At 34.4% G+C, this 21741-nt stretch overlaps 1 protein-coding gene across 9 annotated transcripts in view; it reads right to left on the bottom strand.

The window, feature by feature from the left end:
* DMD (dystrophin) overlaps window positions 1-21741 on the bottom strand; it is a 2668835-nt gene that overhangs the window by 1455784 nt on the left and 1191310 nt on the right. For all 9 annotated transcript variants that reach the window (XM_060407875.1, XM_060407877.1, XM_060407874.1 and 6 more), the window contains 2 exons: window positions 14271-14512; window positions 7808-7988 (listed from right to left, as the gene is read on the bottom strand). In XM_060407875.1, the coding sequence (XP_060263858.1) occupies window positions 7808-7988; window positions 14271-14512 (423 nt within the window). The remainder of the gene's footprint in view (window positions 1-7807; window positions 7989-14270; window positions 14513-21741) is intronic.

Here is a 21741-nt window from a genome sequence, read left to right on the forward strand (position 1 = left end):
GTGAAAGGTTAAAAAAAGTCCCACTGATCCCCAGTCCATCAGTGTAGTCATGTGAAGGATGGTGATGACCAAGTACGATCAAATTGACATCTAAAAATGCCTTTTATATTTTTTGTTTAAAAATTCCTCTGCTTTATCCAGTTGGCTTAAAAAGGTGAGGGACTTCAGAGAATAGAAAGGAGAGGTGAGCAAAGGAGAGCCCAGACAAGGCAAGATTATTTAATTATTAACTAAAAAAAAAAAAAGAGAGCCATGTGTGGAACTAAATGCTGTATTTTCTGATACACACACGTCTGTGTCAAGGGGTAAAGAACTCTAACTGAAAAGCAAGGTAAACAGATCTACTTTGAAAGTTTAGATTTGTTTTCACATTGTAAAACAGAGTAATCATAATAATGCTGAGATCTCAGAACAGTAGGTTATATATGGAATTTTTAGATAATCACAACTATATCTCCCACCAAAAAAATGTTGAAACAAAACTACTCAGAGAGAAGAAAGGTACTTAAATGTCACAGAAATGATGGGAGAGAAAGAATATAGAACTGTGCTGTCCAATAGGGTAGCCACTAGATACAGATGTCTAGTGAACACTTCAAAAGTGCTTAGTCTGAATAGAGACGTTCTACAAGTGCAAAGAGACACCAGATTCTGAAACTTTAGCAAAACAATAATGTAGAAATATCTATAATTTTAAATTTCTGTTTCTATGGTAAAATGATAATATTTGGATGTATCTGTTCAAAGAAAATGTGCAATTAACTGGTTTTTTAATATGACTACTAGGAAATTTTAAATTACATATATGTCTTATATTTCTATTAGGCGGTGCTTACATAGAAGATGGGGAAAGTAATCCATTTGGAGAGAGAAAAAGAATATTTATTAGCAGTCTGGAGAGTGACATCATTTAAAAACCCTGACACTTCTGCTGTGAATATGAAATTGACTGCAATTTAAAGTTTCCATCACTTATAAGTAGAAATTACTGATGACTTGTATGAGTTCTGTGTGCATGTGTAGAAGCTAACTGAACCAACAGCACTTCCTACTTCTTTGATATAGCTACTTTGGAAAAACTTTCGATTTGAAGTTCTCTTTCTTTTTATTCCATGTCAAATATACTCCAACTTCTTTCCCATCCCTCATAGCTAAAAGAATGACAGAGAAACAATGTAACCAAAAAAGACCTTCTTGTGCAATTCCAAACCTTATTAAATGAGATAAACCATGACATAGTACCAGCATTTCTTTAAAATGTGAACACTGGCAGAAGATGTTGAGAAAGAAAAGGGGACTCACAGTGTGATTAACATACTATTGATATGAACCTTCCTTGGGAAGGAGGTGGGAGCGGGGTTCAGGATGGGGAACACATGTACACCCATGGCTGATTCATGTCAATGTATGGCAAAAACCACTACAGTATTGTCAAGTAATTAGCCTCCAATTAAAATAAATCAATTAATTTTAAAAAAACTTAGCAAAACAACACATCACAAGTATGGAAACTTGAATTTCCAAAACCAACAAATAAGTTATTTACTTAGTTTGACATCCAAGGTCTTTTGTGATTGGAATCCAATGAACTTTCAGCCCAAAGTCCTATCATCATAAATACCCTATTTATCAACCAAATCCTGTCACTAATGTCAAGTCTTTGTACTTATGCCACTCCTTCTGCTAAAAGTTCCTGCTGCTCACACTTCATTCCCATGAAGGGTCCAAGATGTGTTCTGACACGAGCAAAGCATATGGGTTTCTAGGAATTTTATCCAAGATCACCTCAGAATTCTTTTAAAAGTCATGTCTTCAATGAATCACCATCCTTCTGGCACCACCCTTATGATGACACGACCCTTAGGGCAGAAAGCAAACAAGAACTAAAGAGCCTCTTGATGAAAGTGAAAGAGGAGAGTGAAAATGTTGGCTTAAAACTCAACATTCAGAAAATGAAGATCTTGGCATCTGGTCCCATCACTTCATGGTAAATAGATGGGGAAACAGTGACAGACTGTTTTCTTGGGCTGCAAAATCACTGAAGACAGTGACTGCAGCTACGAATTTAAAAGACACTTTCTCCTTGGAAGAAAAGCTATGACAAACCTAAATGGCGTATTAAAAAGCAGAGACATCACTTTGCCGACAAAGGTCCTTTTAGTAAAAGCTATTGTTTTTCCAGTAGTCATGTACGGATGTGAGAGTTTGACTATAAAGAAAGCTGAGCACTGAAGAACTGATGCTTTTGAACTGTGGTGCTGGAGAAGACTCTTAGAATCAAACCAGTGAATCCTCAAGGAAATCAATCCTGAATATTCATTGGAAGGACTGATACTGAAGCTCCAATATTTTGGCCACTTGATGGGAAGAGCCAACTCATTAGAAAAAAACCCCTGATGCTGGGAAAGATGGAAGGCAGGAGGAAAAGGGGAGACAGAGGATGAGATGTTTGAATGGTATCACTGACTCAATGGGCATGAGTTTGAGCAACCACCAGGAGATGGTGAAGGACAGGGAAGCCTGGTGTGCTGCAGTTTGTGGGATTACAAAGAGTTGGACATGACGGAGCCACTGAATAACAACCAATGAACCAACTGAAATCTGGATCTTTCCACAATCATTGCTCTAATAATCACCTGCTAAACAAACTGTTCACTTTCTATGTCCATCACAATTTTCCAAACAAGTCTGTGGGCTTCCCAGGTGGTGCTAGTGATAAAGAATCTGCCTGCCCATGCAGAGGACTTAAGAGATGCTAGTTGGATCCCTGCGTCAGGAAGATCCCCCAGAGGAAGCTTGGCAACCCTGTCTAGTATCCTTACTTGGAGAATCCCATGGACAGAAGAGCCTGGTGGGCTACAGTCCATAGCATCTCAAAGAGTCAGAACTACTGAAGTAACTTGGCACGCACACACAACCAAGACTGTGGTAAGTATAAATTCTATATTACTGAAATTTTTGTTATGATATAAGGGAAGTGTTTGTGGAGGGGTTTGCTGCATTTTCCTTCTTTTCCACTGTTTTTAATATTAGCCCTTCTGGTTCATCAAACCTATCTTTAAGAACTCCTGCTAAATAAGTGTTCAAAACATTTTTTATTTTTCATGCTCCATTGGTATTTAGCATATGTTCTCAAGATTCTCAAGGTCAGGGAGCAATTCCTGTATCTCATGGCATGAAGTACATATTAAGCTTAAATAAATGTGTCCATTATTCATGCTGTTGGTGGTATTGATAAAGACAACAGTATGAAAACAAAAGGACCATTTACAAACAGTTTTTCTTCTTTTCTTTTCTGGACTTGAAAAGCAAAGTGATACAGATTTTGTCTTCCAGAACAAAAGAATTCCTTTCCTATATATAAAAGTAAATAAAGTCAAGTTTCTGATCTGGAGCTGAAAGAGCTAACTCAGGTCAACCTTTATTTCCCTTCTCAATCTCTGCATCTTAACAGGGAGTAGTAGGGACTAACAACAGAGCTTGAAATTATGGCCATAGGGAGTACTTTTTGCTGGCCATCCTAAACTTTTTTTTCCATGATCTCCATAGGAAGCCAAAGTGATTCTCTGTAATTTTTGGTAAGAGTACTTCCTACTACACCTTTCCAGACTTCAAGGGCTGCCTGAACTTTTCCTTTATCTACTGTACCACAACTCTAGTCCAAGGTGATGCCTGTGTGGCTACCATTTCCCCTACCTACCTTTCCCCTACCTACCTACTTCTGCTCTGACCCTTCTTCGATCTTTCAGAAATGTGAATCAGATTACTTAATTTCTTTAATTGAAATTCTTTTAGACATTTCAACACTTCTTAAATATAACCTGAACTTTTTACAGGAGCATCTAGGGGATAGCCTGCATGAACTCCATCCTGATTTTATCCTAATCTTTCCATTATTTGCTGGTTTCCTCCCTCCAGACCTCATTTCTGTCTTCTTGGACATGTCAAACACTTCCCTACTTTGGGACATTCTTGTGTATTTCCATTTTTTCTAATATCCTTCCTTTAACTCACTATACAGCTGGTTCCTGCATATCCTTGGGGTTTGACTCAAATGTTACCACCCCAGAATAATATTTTCTAAGTGATTATAATCTATGATAATACAATTTAGATATTCATTTGTTCACTATCTTTATTCCTATAAGCTCCATGAAGACATAAATCTCCCTCCTAATTTTCTCCACTAAATACCTAGTATCCATTATTTTCATGGCACACACCAAGTGTTCAAAACCATGTATTGAATTAGTGTCCATGGGATTTTCCAGGCAAGAATACTGGAATAGGTTTCTTTTTTAATATAAATTTATTTATTTTAATTGGTGGCTAATTACTTTACAATATTGTATTGGTTTTGCCATACATCAACATGAATCCATCACGGATGTACACGTGTTCCCCATCATGAACCCCTCTCCCACCTCCCTCCCCATCCCATCCCTCTAGGTCATCCCAGTGCACCAGCCCCGAGCACCCTGTATCATGCATCGAACCTGGACTGGTGATTTGTTTCACATATGATAATATACATCCTACTCCAGGGGGTTTTCCCGACCCAGGGATCGAACCCACATCTCCTGTGTCTTCTGCATTGCAGGTTGATTCTTAAGCACCACATCATCCAGGAAACCCCCAAGTTTCAATTGTGCAAGAGTTAATTCTAGAGATCTGCTGTACAACACTGACTTACACTTAACACTTTATTTACACTTAAAAGTTTGTTAGGAAGATAAATCTCATGTTATGAGTTCTGGTCACTTTTTTTTTAAAAGAAGAAAAGAAAACTATTGTGTCAGCAATCTAGGGTTAAAGAACAAAAGAACATACTCTTAAAGTTTTAGAAAATAAGAAAACACTTGTTTTGTTATAATTTATGCTGCCACTTTCCCAATGGCTGGTAAAAACCACCAAACAACAACAACAAAATAATAATTTCCTTGACATGATTTCCACCTCACAACTGAAAGGAGTTCAAAGCATATTTCAAACAATGCTTCCATATTTACATTTAAAAAGAACATTTTATCTCTTCTTTGTTATAATAATGGATTATCCTAACAAACTTTTTGCTATTTTCCAAAATCATCTAGGGTAGAAAATAATCTTTCTGGTTTGCAGTTTCTAGAAAAGGGTTTAGCAATTGCTTTGGGAGGCAATGCTACCATCTCAGTCTTCTAGCCTTAGGCAACCATTCATTTATTTCTGTCTCTTTAGAACTGCACAGTGTGGACATTTCTAATAAATGTAATCATATAATATATGGTCTTTGGTGAGAGGCTTCTTTCACTTAGCATAATGTTTTTAAGAAAACCATGCTGTAGCATGTATCAGTACTTCATTACTTTTCATTACTGAGTATTATTTCATCGTGTGGATATACTCAATTTATTTATTCATCAGTTGATGGGCATATGGGTTGCTTCCATGTTGAGGCTATCATGAATAATGCTGCTATTAATATAGCATTAATACATTGCCTCTAAGCACTAAGAACGATGATTTATAAGACTATTGCTTATAGACTAAAAATTGCTATCAATATAGAACACATTTAACTTTTAGTGTTATTTTTCATATCATTTTTGCCAGGTACCAACCACCAATTCCTCACACCAATTTTTACCATTCAAAGTACACTTAAAAAGTCAAGTTTCTGTTTAACTGCGAGAACACTAGTGAAGAAAAGGAAAGAGGGGATGAAAGTCAAGATGGATTCCAGGTCTTTGTGGTAGCTCTTATTCGCTGAATACTTAATATGTTCAAAGCACCATGTAGTGATACAAGTAATGAGATTTACTCCCTGGTGTCAGTTTAGGGAACACATACATATGGCAAATTCCTTGAAAATAATTATTAGTTAACAAATTTAACTGTAATATGACTTGACATGGTGAATTTTTTACTCACCATTTTTATATGTGTACATAATACATATGCATAAATTACATAAAATATGTATATAAATTATATAATCGATGTATAATATATGCAACTATAAATTACATACATAATTTATAATATTAAATACATATACTACATATAAATTATGTGTAAATATAAATGGCATATAATATATATAATCCATATTTAATTAATGATTATTAAGGAATCAGAACAAGTTTTCCAAATGATTGTATCACAGTGCTAGAGATATTTTGGTTATTACAGTGGAAAGGAGAATATTTTATTTAGATAAAAATGGAGTGAAAATATTTGGCAGTTTTTTATAAACTATCACCATACATATGAAAGATAAAGAGAAGATATGATAATATAGATGAATATATTGATAGCTGTATAGATAGAAGGTATATTATATATTTATATTATAGTATCATAATACAATATGTTATCACACATCAACAGTTTGAATACCTTTAAAAGAAACAGAAATGTTAAATCTTAATAAGTTTATATAAATTAAAATAAGTTTCTGTGAATATGCTCCTTTGCCAACCAGTTACATTATAACCATCAACATGTACTTGATTTTAAGGCAGGTTTATGGATTTTATGATAATGGAAATGCATTATTCTTAAATAGGTCAATGTTTGAAAATTTAGGACATTCATTCTTTTCCCCAATTGATTTTAGAGAAGCCCAGCAACAAGTACGCTAAAATCCACTAGAGGGAGCTGACGTGACTGTAAAGTTGTATTCCTTCATTCCCTATCAGTAAAATAAACTCCTCAGCAAAATGACTTTGAAGTAAAAGGAAAGAAAAAAAAGCATTCATCTTTCAATACATGATCTCACCAGGAAATAAAAGGAAAAAAAAAAACATTAGAAAGTGAGGAAAGCCCATATATTACACTATACTGATTCTAGAAATGTTATTGTGTGGTAAATTTGTTGCATATTTACAAAGGAAAGCAATTAAAAATGCATGTGTTCAAACAAATTTAAAGTCTTAGTCGAAAACAAATATATGCTCTTGTGCTTCTCATAACAACTTAAAGTATAACTTTTTAAAAATAATTTTATCTTAATGCTTTGAAATCAGTTTTACTCTATACTCCTTTGTGTGTACATATATATACATATGCATATATGTATATGGTGACTCAAAAACCCTTCTGCTGATACTTAAAAGTGCTCAAAAACCTGCTTGTCAAAGGAAATTTTGTCTTTAAAAGTAGGCTGATGAGTAGGGGTATTTGGACTGTGTATTAATATCCTAAGAGCAAATTGGTGAAAGACAAAAGAGACATCCTGAAAAATTTGCTAGTTATATGGTAGGTATTTGCATAATTGCTCCACTCTTATGTTGTATTTTACCAGTAAACGAGAAAAAAGAAGATACGGTATAGCTAGAATGATCCAATAGTAAAATGCAGCCCAAAGAATAATTTGTCCTTGGCTGAGTTTCCATTGCCGCATGTATGCTACAGCTATAATAATCTTCATATAAATTGATAGAAGACACCTAGCTAGATATTCTTATACATGAAGCAAACTGGATTTGATGAAAACCTACTAATAGGGCTTCAGCTGCTCTTTTACTTCCTTCCATGTTCCAAACATTGGACTGTAAAATTTGCAACTTGCCAAGGAGAAGTTATGCCTTTATACAACATACGCTTTATTTGCTTCTCATAGTCATGAAATTATAATGGAGGGAGAGAAATGGAAATCTAATGTATCCATTTTCCTACAATAGCATTTCATTACATGTTACTATAGCTTGTAGGGAGCATGGTTTCTTTGATGGAAATCATTCTTTCATGTTAGTACTTACTCTTTTCATAATAAGTAACTAATTAGGAAAATATCAAGTCAGTCATTCTAAGTATTTTTACTTACTTGTCTGTAGCTCTTTCTCTCTGGCCTGCATATCAGCAAAGACTTGGTTAAAATGATTTGTAAAGGCCACAAAGTCTGCATCCAGGAACATTGGCCCTTGTCCTTTCTCTTTCAGGGCTATGCTTTGAATTTTTAATCTCTCGATTTGAGGCTGAAGAGCTGACAGCCGGTTGACTTCATCCTGTACCATAATTTAGAGTATTAAATAACACTGTTACTTTGCATACGTTACAGTTTTGCAAAGAAAAGTATTGAAAGGCAGTGATGCAAGCTTAGCTAAAGGCCTTTATCAAAAAATTGATAACAAACATCCAAGATGGCTCAAGCAAGCCTCCAGCACACATCATCAATTTGAGAATACCTTGGCTCTTCACTCAACAGATACCATCGTAAACAACAATTTTTAAATTTCAAAATGACATCATTTAGAACATCATCAGGTATGGATGGATACAGTTGAAAAGTACTATGAATGGCCTTACATCTTTTTCATAAATCAAACACAGATGTTCCTTTACAACTCTCATCTCAAAATTGTGCACCTTTGCTTCAAATTATAAGCTTATCCAATGAACAATTTTTGACTCTAAATTCATTTGTGTAGAATATAAATTATATATATACATACATATCTATATATGTCTACATATATATTAAATTAAGCCAAATATATTCATATATATTGTTATATAGATTACATATATGTATGTAGAATATATATTATAATCCTATATGTATACATATATTTGTAATTTACATACTAATATGTATATACACTCACATACTTGTATCTATAATTATCTAAGTTTTGTATGGTCTTACTTATTCTGACTGAATAGGCAATTGCAATCATTTTAATTAGAGGGACTCTTTGCTCTGTTTTACTCTTGTTGTCCTGGCATAATTGTTAATAACACTCCTTCTCACCCTCAAGACTATTCTGATTTGTTTGATCAAGTCACATGGACACTCTGCCAGGCTATCCAGTGTGGCAGTCTCTAGTCAACTGTGACTACTGAGCATCTGAAAAGTAGTTAGTCCAAATTTAGATGTGTTGTCATTGTAAAACATGCACTAGATTTCAGAGTTGGTATGAAAATACAAACTCACATAGATTTAAATAATTATTAAATCTTAAAATGATATTTTTGATATATCAGGGTAAATATATTATTGAAATTCACTGACATACCTATTTTTTTTCCTATTTCAATGTCATTTCTAGAGCATTTAAAATTACACATGTAGTTCACATTTGTGGCCTGCATTCGATTTCTTCAGAACAGTGCTGTTCTTGACATAAATGTTTTCAAACTCTTTTGTCTCCAACAAAGTTGCAGTTCATAAGTATCTGATATATATATAATCTGAACTCAAAGAAATCACAATATGTTCTTTTTTAAAGTACTATTGCCATGATTGTTCACTTAGAAATCATAACTATGCTACCTCTAGAAAAAGTACTTCAGGATCATTTACCATTCAAAATATTAAAAACAGGATAATTAAAATTCAAAAATTGGATCATAAGCCAACTGAAAGTGAAAGTCACTCAGTTGTGTCCGACTCTTTGCGACCCCATGGACTATGTAGTCCATGGAATTCTCCAGGAGAGAATACTGGGCTGGGTAGACTTCCTTCTCCAGCAGATCTTCCTGACCCAGGGATCAAACCGAGGTCTCCTGCATTGCAGGCAGATTCTTTACCAACTGAGCTATCAGGGAAACACAAGCCAATTAGAAGGGAAAATTTATAGAATTATAGTAATTATGAACTAAATATAAATCTCACCTTCCTGGAAATTAAAGTAAAAAGTATATGTGTGTGTATATATATATATATATATATATATATATATATATATATTTGGATGCATGCATACTCAGTTGTGTCTGACTCTTTGTGACCCCATGGACTGTACAGTCCATAGAATTCTCCAGGCCAGAAAACTCGAGTGGGTAGCCCATCCCTTCTCCAGGGGATCTTCCTGACCCAGGGATCGAACCTAGGTCTCCTGCATTGCAGGCGGATTCTTTACCATACTCTTTTAGAGAAAGTAACATTTGTCTTAGGAATGAATGAGATAAATTTATCACATAGATAATTTTATCTATTTTAGAAGATCTAAAGATAACTTTCAGAGAAATTTTGGTATGTGATTATATCAGTATGAGTTGATTCAGGTATGTTAATCTCTAACTATTAAATTCTTCTGGTAGGTGAAAATGAAAGACATTTAAATAAATGAGGAGATGACCCCCATCTCTCCCATTCAAATATAAAGCCTCTTGATCAAGTGTGAGAAGGTAGGTGCATATTCATAGACAAAGAATAAGAAAGAGGCAAAAGGTAATACTCTGTGGTTTGGATCATAGAATTACAGACATTCACTTTGTACAATAGACTTGCAAATGGTACCATTGACATCTGCTGTGAAACATTTAATAACCCGATTTACATTTGGCCAGATGGAAGGCCGTCATTCTTCCTGTTTAGGGGGCTATATAAGGAGCCTACAGTATAGCAAAGTATATTCTGCAAAACAAAGGGGACTTTGAAACTAATAAAACATTTGGGCAAATGTTCAGCTGGGACCTTAAAGTTCTGAGAGTAAATTATAGGAAATAGCATTCTGACCTCAAATATTTAACATTTAAAAGATGTTAACAATGACAACAATTATTCATTTCCATAAAAAAGCCTTAGCGTGGTTGGTCCTCCACAGTAAGGCATGTTCTCTGAGTTTGTTTATCCTTTAAAATTGTATGTTTACCCTGGAAAAACGTGTATTTTTCTTAGGAAAATGTCCATGGATTTCTTCCAGTTCCTAAAGTGCTCCCTAACCCTCAACATACCAAGAACAGTTCTGGTAAATATTAGATTCAGAGTTAAATCTGCACCCTACTCCTAAAAAAATCTCCAAATAACAGACTACACTGACAAATAGGAAGGGCTAATCTATTTACCTATCACTAATCACAACGAAATAGTGCAATTTTACCTGTTGTGTGAATGATCTTGGGCTGTCCTGCTAAACAGTCTACCTAAGGTGATACATCAAATTAATAGGAACCAATGGGGAAGAGAGAAAGAGTAAGGGTAATAAAAAGGGATGGAATTGTATAATCAGAATTTGGAATTTTGTGGCTGAATGCAGAAAAAAAAAAGATTTAATTTCACTTAGGATGACTTCTCTAACCCTGAGAGAATATTTAAGATATATAACTCCCGGTGATCTCCATTCTCGCCTCAGAAAGAGACCAAGGCCCTAGTGTGCCCTAAGAATCATTGCTTTGTCTCCTATGTGAAAATTGAAAGTGTTAGCTGTTCAGCCGGGCTCTTCTGTCCATGAGATTCTCCAAGCAAGAATGCCGGAGTGGGTTGCCATTTCCTTCTCAAGGGGATCTTCCTGACCCAGGGATCGAACCCCAGCCTCCTGCATTGCAGGCAGATTCTTTACCGTCTGAGCCACCACCATATGCTTGCATTTTTGCCTTTTTATGCTCAGTATTCACATCGGCCTTATTTCAGTTCTTTGGTCATTATTGCTCCCTTCTCACCATGTTTATTCTGCCTGAAGCCTCCTTCCCTGCTATTCTCCTAATTTCAACTCAAATGTACCTGCCTCAAGGAAGCTGCCCTCAGTGGCTCTACCAAGGTCAGGTTTTCCCTGTTAGATATTCTCCCAGAACTCTGCTTAAAACGTTTGTCCCAGTGGTGATTTTATATCTGTTTATTTAATCGCTTACTTAATGTCTTCTCATCTACTCTATGACAATGTTATAAGGGTAGGATCAATGAATGCTCACGCTGACCTTCCCAAAGCTTAAGTGCCTGCCACCCCAGTAGGTCCTAAAGTAGAACTATCACCCCAGCAGGATTGGAAAGAAGGGCATCAAGCCAGAGAAGATTATTCTCAAACCTTAAATCCAGTGGAATTGGCCTTGCTAAATTTTGGACTTGATTAGGATCTACTGAGAAGGCAATGGCACCCCACTCCAGTACTCTTGCCTGGAAAATCCCATGGACAGAGGAGCCTGGAAGGCTGCAGTCCATGGGGTTGCTGAGGGTAAGACACAACTGAGTGACTTCACGTTCACTTTTCACTTTCATGCATTGGAGAAGGAAATGGCAACCCACTCCAGTGTTCTTGCCTGGAGAATCCCAGGGATGGGGGAGCCTGGCGGGCTGCCGTCTATGGGGTCGCACAGAGTTGGACACAACTGAAGTGACTTAGCAGCAACAGCAGGATCTATCATCCCTTTTTTCTTCCCCATTTTTACTCCTTTGGGAATGAGAATGCCTTTCCCTATGCCTGTCCCACCATCATATTTTGAAAACAGATATGTCGTCCTGGTTTTAATGGTCCACAGCCGGAAGGGCATTTTATCTCGGGATATGTTGAGTCTCATCCATATCTGATTTAAATGATGAAGAGATTTTGGACTTTAGAGTTGATGGTGGAATGAGTTATGACTTCTGGACTTTGGGGGCTCATGGTATGTGACAGGCCATAAATAAGGGGGTACAGGGAGAATCTGTAGACTGGATGATGCCCCCCCCAAATTTATGTGCTGAAACTCTAACCTCACAAGGTGGCTATCATTGGCTATGAGGTTTTTAGTAAGTAATTAAGGTTAAATCAGGTCTTAAACACAGAGTTTAAGACAGGACCAGTGGCCTTACAGGGAGAGAGAGAGATCTTTCTCCTTCCATGCACATGTGCCAAGAGAAGACCAAGTGAGAACGTGGTGAGAAGGCAGCTGTCTGCAAGCCAGAAACAGAGTTCTCACCAGAAGCTGAACCTTGCCAGACATTGATCTAGGATTTTCAGCCTCTAGAACTGTGAGAAAATAAATTTCTGTGTTTAAGCCACCCAGTCTACGGTATTTGTTATGGCAGCCCGAACCAGTTAATACACTTAACATCATTCTTAGCCACATTAGAGAGACTGAATATGTATTTTATGAATGAATGCATTTTGAAGATATAATTAATATTTATATTTGAATCTCAAGAAACAGGTTAAAGAACTATCATCAGATTTTTTTATTGCAAGAAATGATATAGGTGAAATATTCCACTAATTTACAGAACAAAGTCATGGATTCTATTCTTTAATAGCAAAATGTATCTAGAATTATAGGGAAAAGAAATTCCCTATGCTTGTATATTTCACTAATAAAATAAATGCCTCACTATATGGTATTCTTTATCCACAAATGTATTTGCTAAATTTATTTACTTTCTAGTAAAGCTGTAGTTTCATCATGTGAAGAACCATCATCAAATCCTTCATTTGACTTCCCCTTCAAAATAACTTTGAATTTCCCATCACTTTCTGGGTTCAATAGCCTCCAAACCAACCCTGTCATCTCTCCATCTTCAGTTTCCCATTATTTAAACCGTTATTTCCAAAGTATGCAGATTAATCCTCATTTACTGCTTTTAATATTAAACCCAGTCATCTCAGTCTACCCTTAAAGTTCATCCTGGAAACCTTTTCATCTATCCTGTAAGAACCTTCCCACTTCCCATAAAAAGTGTTTAACTATACAAACTAACATTTTGCAGTAGCTACTTATGCAAAAAGTTCAAGTTGTTTCTATTGATATATCTCTTGTTTTCTTACACATGCAGAATACTCTTAGTCTCTTTCGCAGCCCTTTTGTCTGTGTTGTATCTTGTTTACCCTACTAGATACACAGCCCAACCTTCTCCTGTAACCCAGGAGAATGACAGTTATAGACTACCGCTTTTTGTCCTCTGACTTCTGATTAATTTTAGTTGATGGGGAGTCCTGTTCAGATTCTGAAGGCAAGAAAGAGAGTAAAACAGAGTGTCTATTTTTCTGGCTCCATTCCTGTGTTAGCACTGGACTGGCTCTGAAAGCTGTCTTTACAATGGACATCTAATTCATCTTCAGGCTTTCTGTAACTTCTCTCTCCCTGATCCCTTCTATTTTAAGAATAATAACAGCTCTGATGCTGGATTACTGTACTATCCCTTGAGATTCCTCTATATTCCAAGCACATATAAAAAGTAGTTTTGTAAATGACCTTCCTCTAGTTATCCAAATTTAATAACTGCCATTTAAAAAGATTTTCCTCATATATCCAATTATATAGGATATCAGCTGCTTGTGTGGATTCCACATTTTGAACATATGACTGGGTTTTCCTAACTGTTATAAGAAAGAGCTCCAAATTATTTTCCACTTTCCATAGGATACATGTGGTTCCCACATTCCAATACTGCCTCATCATTTTGCAATCTGACAAAATCAATTAATTATGTATAACTAAGCTTGCAGGACTCAAGTATCCATATGTTACCTATTTTAATCTTTACTGTGTTTCACTAAACCCTTAAGAGGAAAATTTTATCATTAAGTACTCTGCTATTCTTCTGGAAATTTCTAAGTCCTACTTATGATGCTCCAAATAGGAGCAAAGATTCTTACCTTGCAATTTTTTAACTGGTTTTTAACTGCTGTTGGCTCTGATGGGGTAGTGGGTTGGGTTTTCAACCAGTTTTCTGCAGTAGTTGTCATCTGCTCCAATTGTTGTAGCTGATTATAGAAAGCGATGATGTTGTTCTGATACTCCAGCCAGTGAAGTCTCTCACTTAGCAATTGGCAGAACTCGATCCACCGGCTGTTCAGTTGTTCTGAGGCTTGTTTGATACTGTCAGCATTAACACCCTCTAGAAAGACAGATTTAAAATATATATATATATATATATCCACTGAAGCCACAAACTGAAAGACATTATCTGAAAATCAATGTTGACTCAAGTTTAAAACTATTCATCATCTGAATGATTTCAAATAAATCATTTATTTATTGAAGAAGCTGAAGTATCAATATGATTTCTGACTATTGACTGCAAATTGCTGGAGTTGCATTTTATCACAGAACATGAATACAACAAAGTACTAGATAAGGATACGTAAGATATAGTAGAGTAGAATACATTTAAATAAAAACAAAAAATGCACAAAGTTATGATGGGGCGATGGAAGATTACAGTCAAATAACTTTTTGGATATTTCCAAATAAATGTTAAATATCATGTATATTATTAAACTATATGTCTAAAAAGTAACTTATATTTTTACTTTTTTAAAATTTATAATGTGAGTTTACTTTATTTTTTTAAACTTTTTATTTTTACTTTATTTTACTTTATAATACTGTATTGGTTTTGCCAAGATTTACAATTAGTTGAATTGTTATTATTTGGATTTTTTTGTTTGAAATCCCTTTATTGATCCCGGCATCATACATATATTTAATTAAAATATGGACATAAAATTTTAAATTTCCAATTTCTTTTTAAAAAATTTTATTGACCATCTAGTTGATTTATATTGATGTGTTAGTTTCAGGTATACAGCAAAGTGAATCAGTTATACATATACATGTATCCACTCTTTTAGAGTCTTTTCCAACGCAGGCCATTACAAAGTATTAAGTAGAGTTCCCTGCGCTATATAGCAGGTTCTTATTAGTTATCTATTTTATATACAGTAGTGTGTATATGTCAATTCCAATCTCCCAATTTATCCCTCTCCTCTCCTTATTCTCTGGTAACCAAAAGTTTGCTTTCTACATCCATGACTCTACTTCTATTTTATAAAAAGTGAACATGTATTTTAAAAAAATCAATTTAATTATCTGTTTATGCTATACAAAGCCAGAAATAAGCAGACTGAACATGAGTCCAAAGAAAGAAAACAAGCATTTGGAAAAAAAATCTTTCTAATTATAAAGAAGATTTTTAAATTATTTACACATCATTTACAAATGTGGAGGTTGATCTGAATATTTGAAAATGAGCTATAGAAATACTTAAGCAGAAAAAAGTCTATCATCAAGGGCAAAATGGAAACATAACCATATCATTATCAACTTTAGCCTCCCAGAAAACCTACTATGTCTTACGGAATATGTTGTCTTTTAACATATTTCATCTCATTTGATTTTTTTTCAAAGTGTGATATGTAACTAATGCCAATATGTAACTAATGCCATACTAATGAGAGTACAGCAATATCACATTATTAATTCTGTAGAGTTCACAACATGTAAATGTTCTTACGCACAATTTGTTTACATAGCAACTTCTTTAGCAAATTACACTAAAAATATTAAATATAATATGGACATTAAAACATACCTATGACGGCACTGATAACTTCTTAATAATTCTGAAATACTGAATACTCAAATGTTTCCTATTCCTACATATATTCACAAATCTCAAAAGAGATCATAAGCTCAGTGTAACAGTCTTCCTCTAGATTAAAGTATCTAAGGGGCTAATGTGATCTAGTGAAGACCAACTTGTCCAGGAGAATCTACTTTTATGAATGTCCATTTTAGACAACTTTCTGATAATATGATTTAGTTAAAGGACCAGTAAGTTATTAAGAAGTCTGAAGACCATCTCTAGCAAATATGAGGCCTGAAGTTCTGCTAACTTGTACATGCCTCCCCTTTTACTCTTTATAAAGAATAAAAAACATGGATTTGAAGTCAACAACTATATTATTTTATTCTCTTCTACTTTTCTCTGCTCAGATACTCTGATTTTTATTTTGTTGTAATTATGCTATGCTGCCAAACCACATCTCTCAATTCATTTGAAACACAGCTCTAGTTTCGCTAATTTCAGAGTTTGACAGTATTCAAGATGACACTGCAGAAAGCAAACCACAAACATCATTTCCACATATACAGCTATAAAAGGCAGCCTGTGGTTTGCAGGAGCAAATTATTCCTCTAATACCCTTGTAATAGTTAAGGAAGCAACTGGTTTTATTGAGACATTGAGACATCTGGATGTTTCATGGGATATTCTGCTTGGGATAATTTGGTTTTGAGCAGTGACCAAGAATTATACCAAAATATGTTGCGAGGGATGCCACTAAGAAACTATAGTTATAAAATCATGTTTGTTGCAAAGTATAAGAGAAGAATCCAAATGTCCGGTCATATAGACACTCATTTTGAGAAAAAATACTGTGATAAAATGCTGATACTATTGCTGGAAAATGAAATGGAGTAATTTAAAAATACATAGGGTAGAAACTGTAAATTGTGTTAGAAAATGACTCAAAAATGTGGCATGGATCTAAAGGGCCAGATGTTTCGGAGAAATATTTTCAGCATATATTAAATATGAATAAGCACTTAGAAGAAGGGAGTCCTTGGTAGTCCAAGTCCATGATAAACAAACAAGAGGTGTTAAAGTAAACTAAAAGTACTGATGGAATGATGCTGGACTGAATTTATTTAGCACTAGTCCAAATGATAAGGGAATACAGAGAATATTATCTCATTGTTCCTGAGGTCAACCACATGAAAACCCCTAAGCAATTGGAAAAAAATAATAAATTAATTTTCATATGAATAATACATGTTAATTTAATCATCAAAATAAAAATCAAATTATAATGAAGTGTCAGTAAGTTCCATGGTACCTAATAAAATCCAGAGATAGAATTTAATGAGTCCTTGATCAGTACCTGAAATTATCAGTTCAATGTCATGTCTAAAATATGTCCAAATGTTAAACATTGCTACAAAAGAAATTAATATAAATGGGAAAAGTGAATTCAGCACCATTCCACTTTGAAATCTTCAGTACTCTCCACTAATAAGCATATTGGCTTTTATAACTGAATAAAGGGAAGGAAAGTATAACAACATGTACAAGAAGGATTTCTTACGAGGATAAATGGTAAAGGCAGGCAAAAGGGTATAAAAGTTCACAGTAAGAGCTCTGGTATTAGGCACACCTGAGTTCAAATCTGACCTCTCTCTTTACTAAATGAGTGAACTTGGTTCTGCTAAATACTCATATTGGACTTTACTTTTTCATCCATGGAATGAGGATTGACATGTACACACTGCTGCTGCTGCTGCTAAGTCACTTGAGTTGTGTCCGACTCTATGCGACCCCATAGACGGCAGCCCACCAGGCTCCCCCGTCCCTGGGATTCTCTAGGCAAGAACACTGGAGTGGCTTGCCATTACCTTCTCCAATGCATGAAAGTGAAAAGTGAAAGTGAAGTTGCTCAGTCATGTCTGATTCTTCGCGATCCCATGGACTACAGCCTACCAGGCTCCTCCATCCATGGGATTTTCCAGGCAAGAGTACTGGAGTGGGGTGCCATTGCCTTCTCCGATGTACACACTACTATATATAAAATAGTTAACCGACAAGGATCTACTGTATAGCACGGGGAACTCTGCTCAATACTCTGTAGTACTCTAAATGGGAAAAGAATCTGGAAAAAAAATAGACACGTGTATATATAAGTGAATCACTCTGCTGTATAGCTGAAAGTAACACAACACTGTTAATCAACTATACTCCAATATAAAATAAAAATTTTTTAAAAATACAATTGACTTCATAGAATACCTGTCAAGGTTCTGAGTTAACATGTGTGAATTGTTACACCAAACATGACATATACCAGGCAACCAATAAATATTTGTCAATGTTAATATAAAGAAATGAAAAAAGAACCTATAGGAAACAAGGAAAAGAGATCAGATCTTTCAAACGGTGAAATTAGGGACAGGAGGAGTTTTTAATGACTGAAAAAGATAATTTGTGAAAAATAATAAATATTTTTTAAAGATAGTAGTAATTTTATATAATATGGCACTAATATGGGATAAAGTATATTTATACATTTTATAAGAAATAATATCAATCAGCAATGAATACATAAGAGCTTATTTGGGAATCTTGGAATAATCGGTCATAAATTTATAATCATTTGAAATTCAAGTTACAGAGGCTAGCCATGCCAAAAGTTAAAAACAGAAATTTCTACATGTCACTGAATAATATATGATTTTGACTGCAGAAAATCAGATATTTTATTATTAAGGCTTTATATGGAAATACTTTATTAATTCATATATGAATATGCTTCCTGCTCAACTAGAGTATATCCTGTCTTTCTAAACTATAAAATCTCCTAAGAAAAATGTCTCCACTGGAAGTATCTGATAGAATTCTCAGCTTAGAGTAGGTACAAAATAAACATACTTTACCTGTGAACTTGCCCAACACCAAATCAATAGCCTACTTCATACAGATACAAACACTAGGGGAGCAATAGTCGCAGACGTGAAAAGCCAAATACAGAGACCCAGGCATTCTCTTTTCCTTCGAATTTGATCCCCTGCAGGAGGGATCAACTAAAATTGGAAACGTTATTACTTCAACTTCATGAATTAATTGGCCATCTATTATCTAGTACTAGTAATGAGATTATGAAAAAGTCCCTTAAAACTTTTCAGAATAAATACACCCATGTGAATAATTTTATTATTCAATATAATTATTTTATGTGCATTTCATAGAATTATGCTTAAGTGAAAACTTTAAGTTTCAAGACAGTTTATACCTGCAAAGTTTTAAGTATCAACTGTTTGAGTATCCGTTTTTCTAATTTTTTCTTAGCTACTTAAGAACACAAACATTAACTCACCAGGTGTTATGAACAATACTTACGGAAACCATTTCATAGTAGCACATTAGAATCTCAGGGATAATGGATCATAATCCATTCACATTTCATATTCTAAACAACCCCTGAAATAGTCTATGAATAAATATATTGCACCCAGAGGAAATGGATCATTACTTGAAGTGCATCCATTAATTTTATTACTTGTATACAGTGCATAACAGACTGTTAGAATAATTTTAATTGTGCACCACCTTCCATGCAAGCACTTCAAAACTGCCACTTAAAGTGAAGTATTCCTCATCAAGTATATTCATCATTAGCCATGAAGCCAGGATAGAATAATACAAAACCTGTGTTTTCAGAGCTCTTGAGTTAGAAGAATATTTGGCGTGAAAACTTAAAGTTGCTAATAGTCTCCTATTTTTGTTGCATATTAAGTGAGGGTCATTACAAATCCATTTGGCATTTAATATAACAGCCTAAAATGTAGTTGAAACTTAATCAGAGTCCATGAAAATAAGGTCTGAGTATTATAGACTAATTCTAGGGTGTTTTCTGATGACATTAACTTTTATACAACTGCCACATTATCTTGTTTTTAAAAATAATAGCTTTAAAAAATAGATTGGGCATAAAATTCATGTCCCTAATAAATCTAATATATACATTTACAAACATAACTTTGTTTTCATTTTTTATTTTTCTAAACAGCACTGAATTATCATAGGAAAAAAGTCATCTCTCTACTCGTATTTGCTTTTGTGACTAATTTTCCACAGCGGTGACCTCTTTAATTCCCTTCTTCACACACTACACTCACAGACTCACAGAGACACACACAGACACACATACCAGGAACCGAGTCTCTTCCTTTGGAGATTAAAGTTAAAGAAAAATGTGTCTGTCAATTAACAACATTTATTGAGTGTGAACTCTGTGTAGACCATTATCCCAAGTGTCACGTGGAAAAACAGGAAACATAAATCAAGCTGCCCAGTACTCAGGAAAGAATAAGAGAAGAGGAAATGAGTATAACCGTGGAAAGCTACTCATTCATGATGGAGGGGCTGGACCACTGCAAACAGTACCATTTCCATGCCCCATTGATATACAGAGCCGTTACAAAATCACTTTCCATTAAAATATACAATTAGAATAGTTATTGCCTCTGAAAATACTTCACAGTGATGTGAGAAGATAATGAGAGGTTTGCCTTTGAGGTGAGTCAAACAGACCCTAATGCTTGCCCTTACCCATCTGACAAAGTTTTGCCCAAATTCAAATGACATCATTCATTTTAAAGTATTTAATGAACTATAAACCAAAATACTAAAAATACTGTTCCATACTTAATATTATGGATAAGAGGAGCCCTTGTCTGTGTAATTATGATACTTAACAGACTTACTATTAGGTTTTACCTTAAACACTATAATCTAACACTCATGGGATGATGGTTTTGAAATGTTCTTTTAGTCTAATATACTAATAATTATTACTTTTATTTAAACATTTCCTTAATGTGATTGTCTTCAGGCTCTTAATTAACACATAGAAAACTACAATTAGAAATTGAAAGTGAAGCACAATTTAATGTAGAAAACACTACTAACCCTATTAGATAATTATAGGATCTCCTCTGGAAACTGTGGTAAAACTATTTTAAGTTTTTTAATGAATGTTTTGATGCAACATTTTGGTAATTTCAATATTAATAAAGGAAAATAATTTAACAAAACCAGGGTCTTTTTTTGTTATATCTGACTGAAAAAGAGACTAAATATTTGATGCAAGAACATTATTTTACAAAAAGAAAAATGAAGTCTAATGCTAAACAGATAAAAATGAAGTAAGCATATTTTTAGGCATAAAACTGTTCTAGACTGTCCTGAGGTCCCATAATCTCATTCAAACAATGAAAAGCTTTCGCTCTGAAGTTATGCAAATGAGTTAAAAAGCTGTTCAAAATAAAATATTTGAAACCTACATTTATTAATAATCTATATTACTAATATAAAGCAAGATACTTGATATTTAATAAAATTTTCTAAAATTTTAATTAGTTTAATATCATTTTGTATTTAAATTAATATAAAAATAAACATTAAAGATGGTCCATATTGTATATTGTTTTAACTTAAATAAATAAAAATCTGGAAATTCCCCTTCTCAGAGTATCACAATTACAGGAAACATAAGTAGATCACTAGGTACCCAATTTCATCTCCCACTTACTCTCATTAAAGTTCTAGGATGTGAATAATTTATAGAGACTAAGGCTATGATACTAATCTTATATAGGGACAATACACTTCATAAAGATTCTATCTGTGAAAAATTTCTCCAACAAGAGGAAGAGCTCTCCACCATTCAACACTATAACACTATCCCCCATACTTATCTGATCACCTGATTTTGATACAGGAGCAATAAA

Source organism: Ovis aries, chromosome X (genome assembly GCF_016772045.2).
Source record: "Ovis aries strain OAR_USU_Benz2616 breed Rambouillet chromosome X, ARS-UI_Ramb_v3.0, whole genome shotgun sequence".
Classification (NCBI taxonomy): domain Eukaryota; kingdom Metazoa; phylum Chordata; class Mammalia; order Artiodactyla; family Bovidae; genus Ovis; species Ovis aries.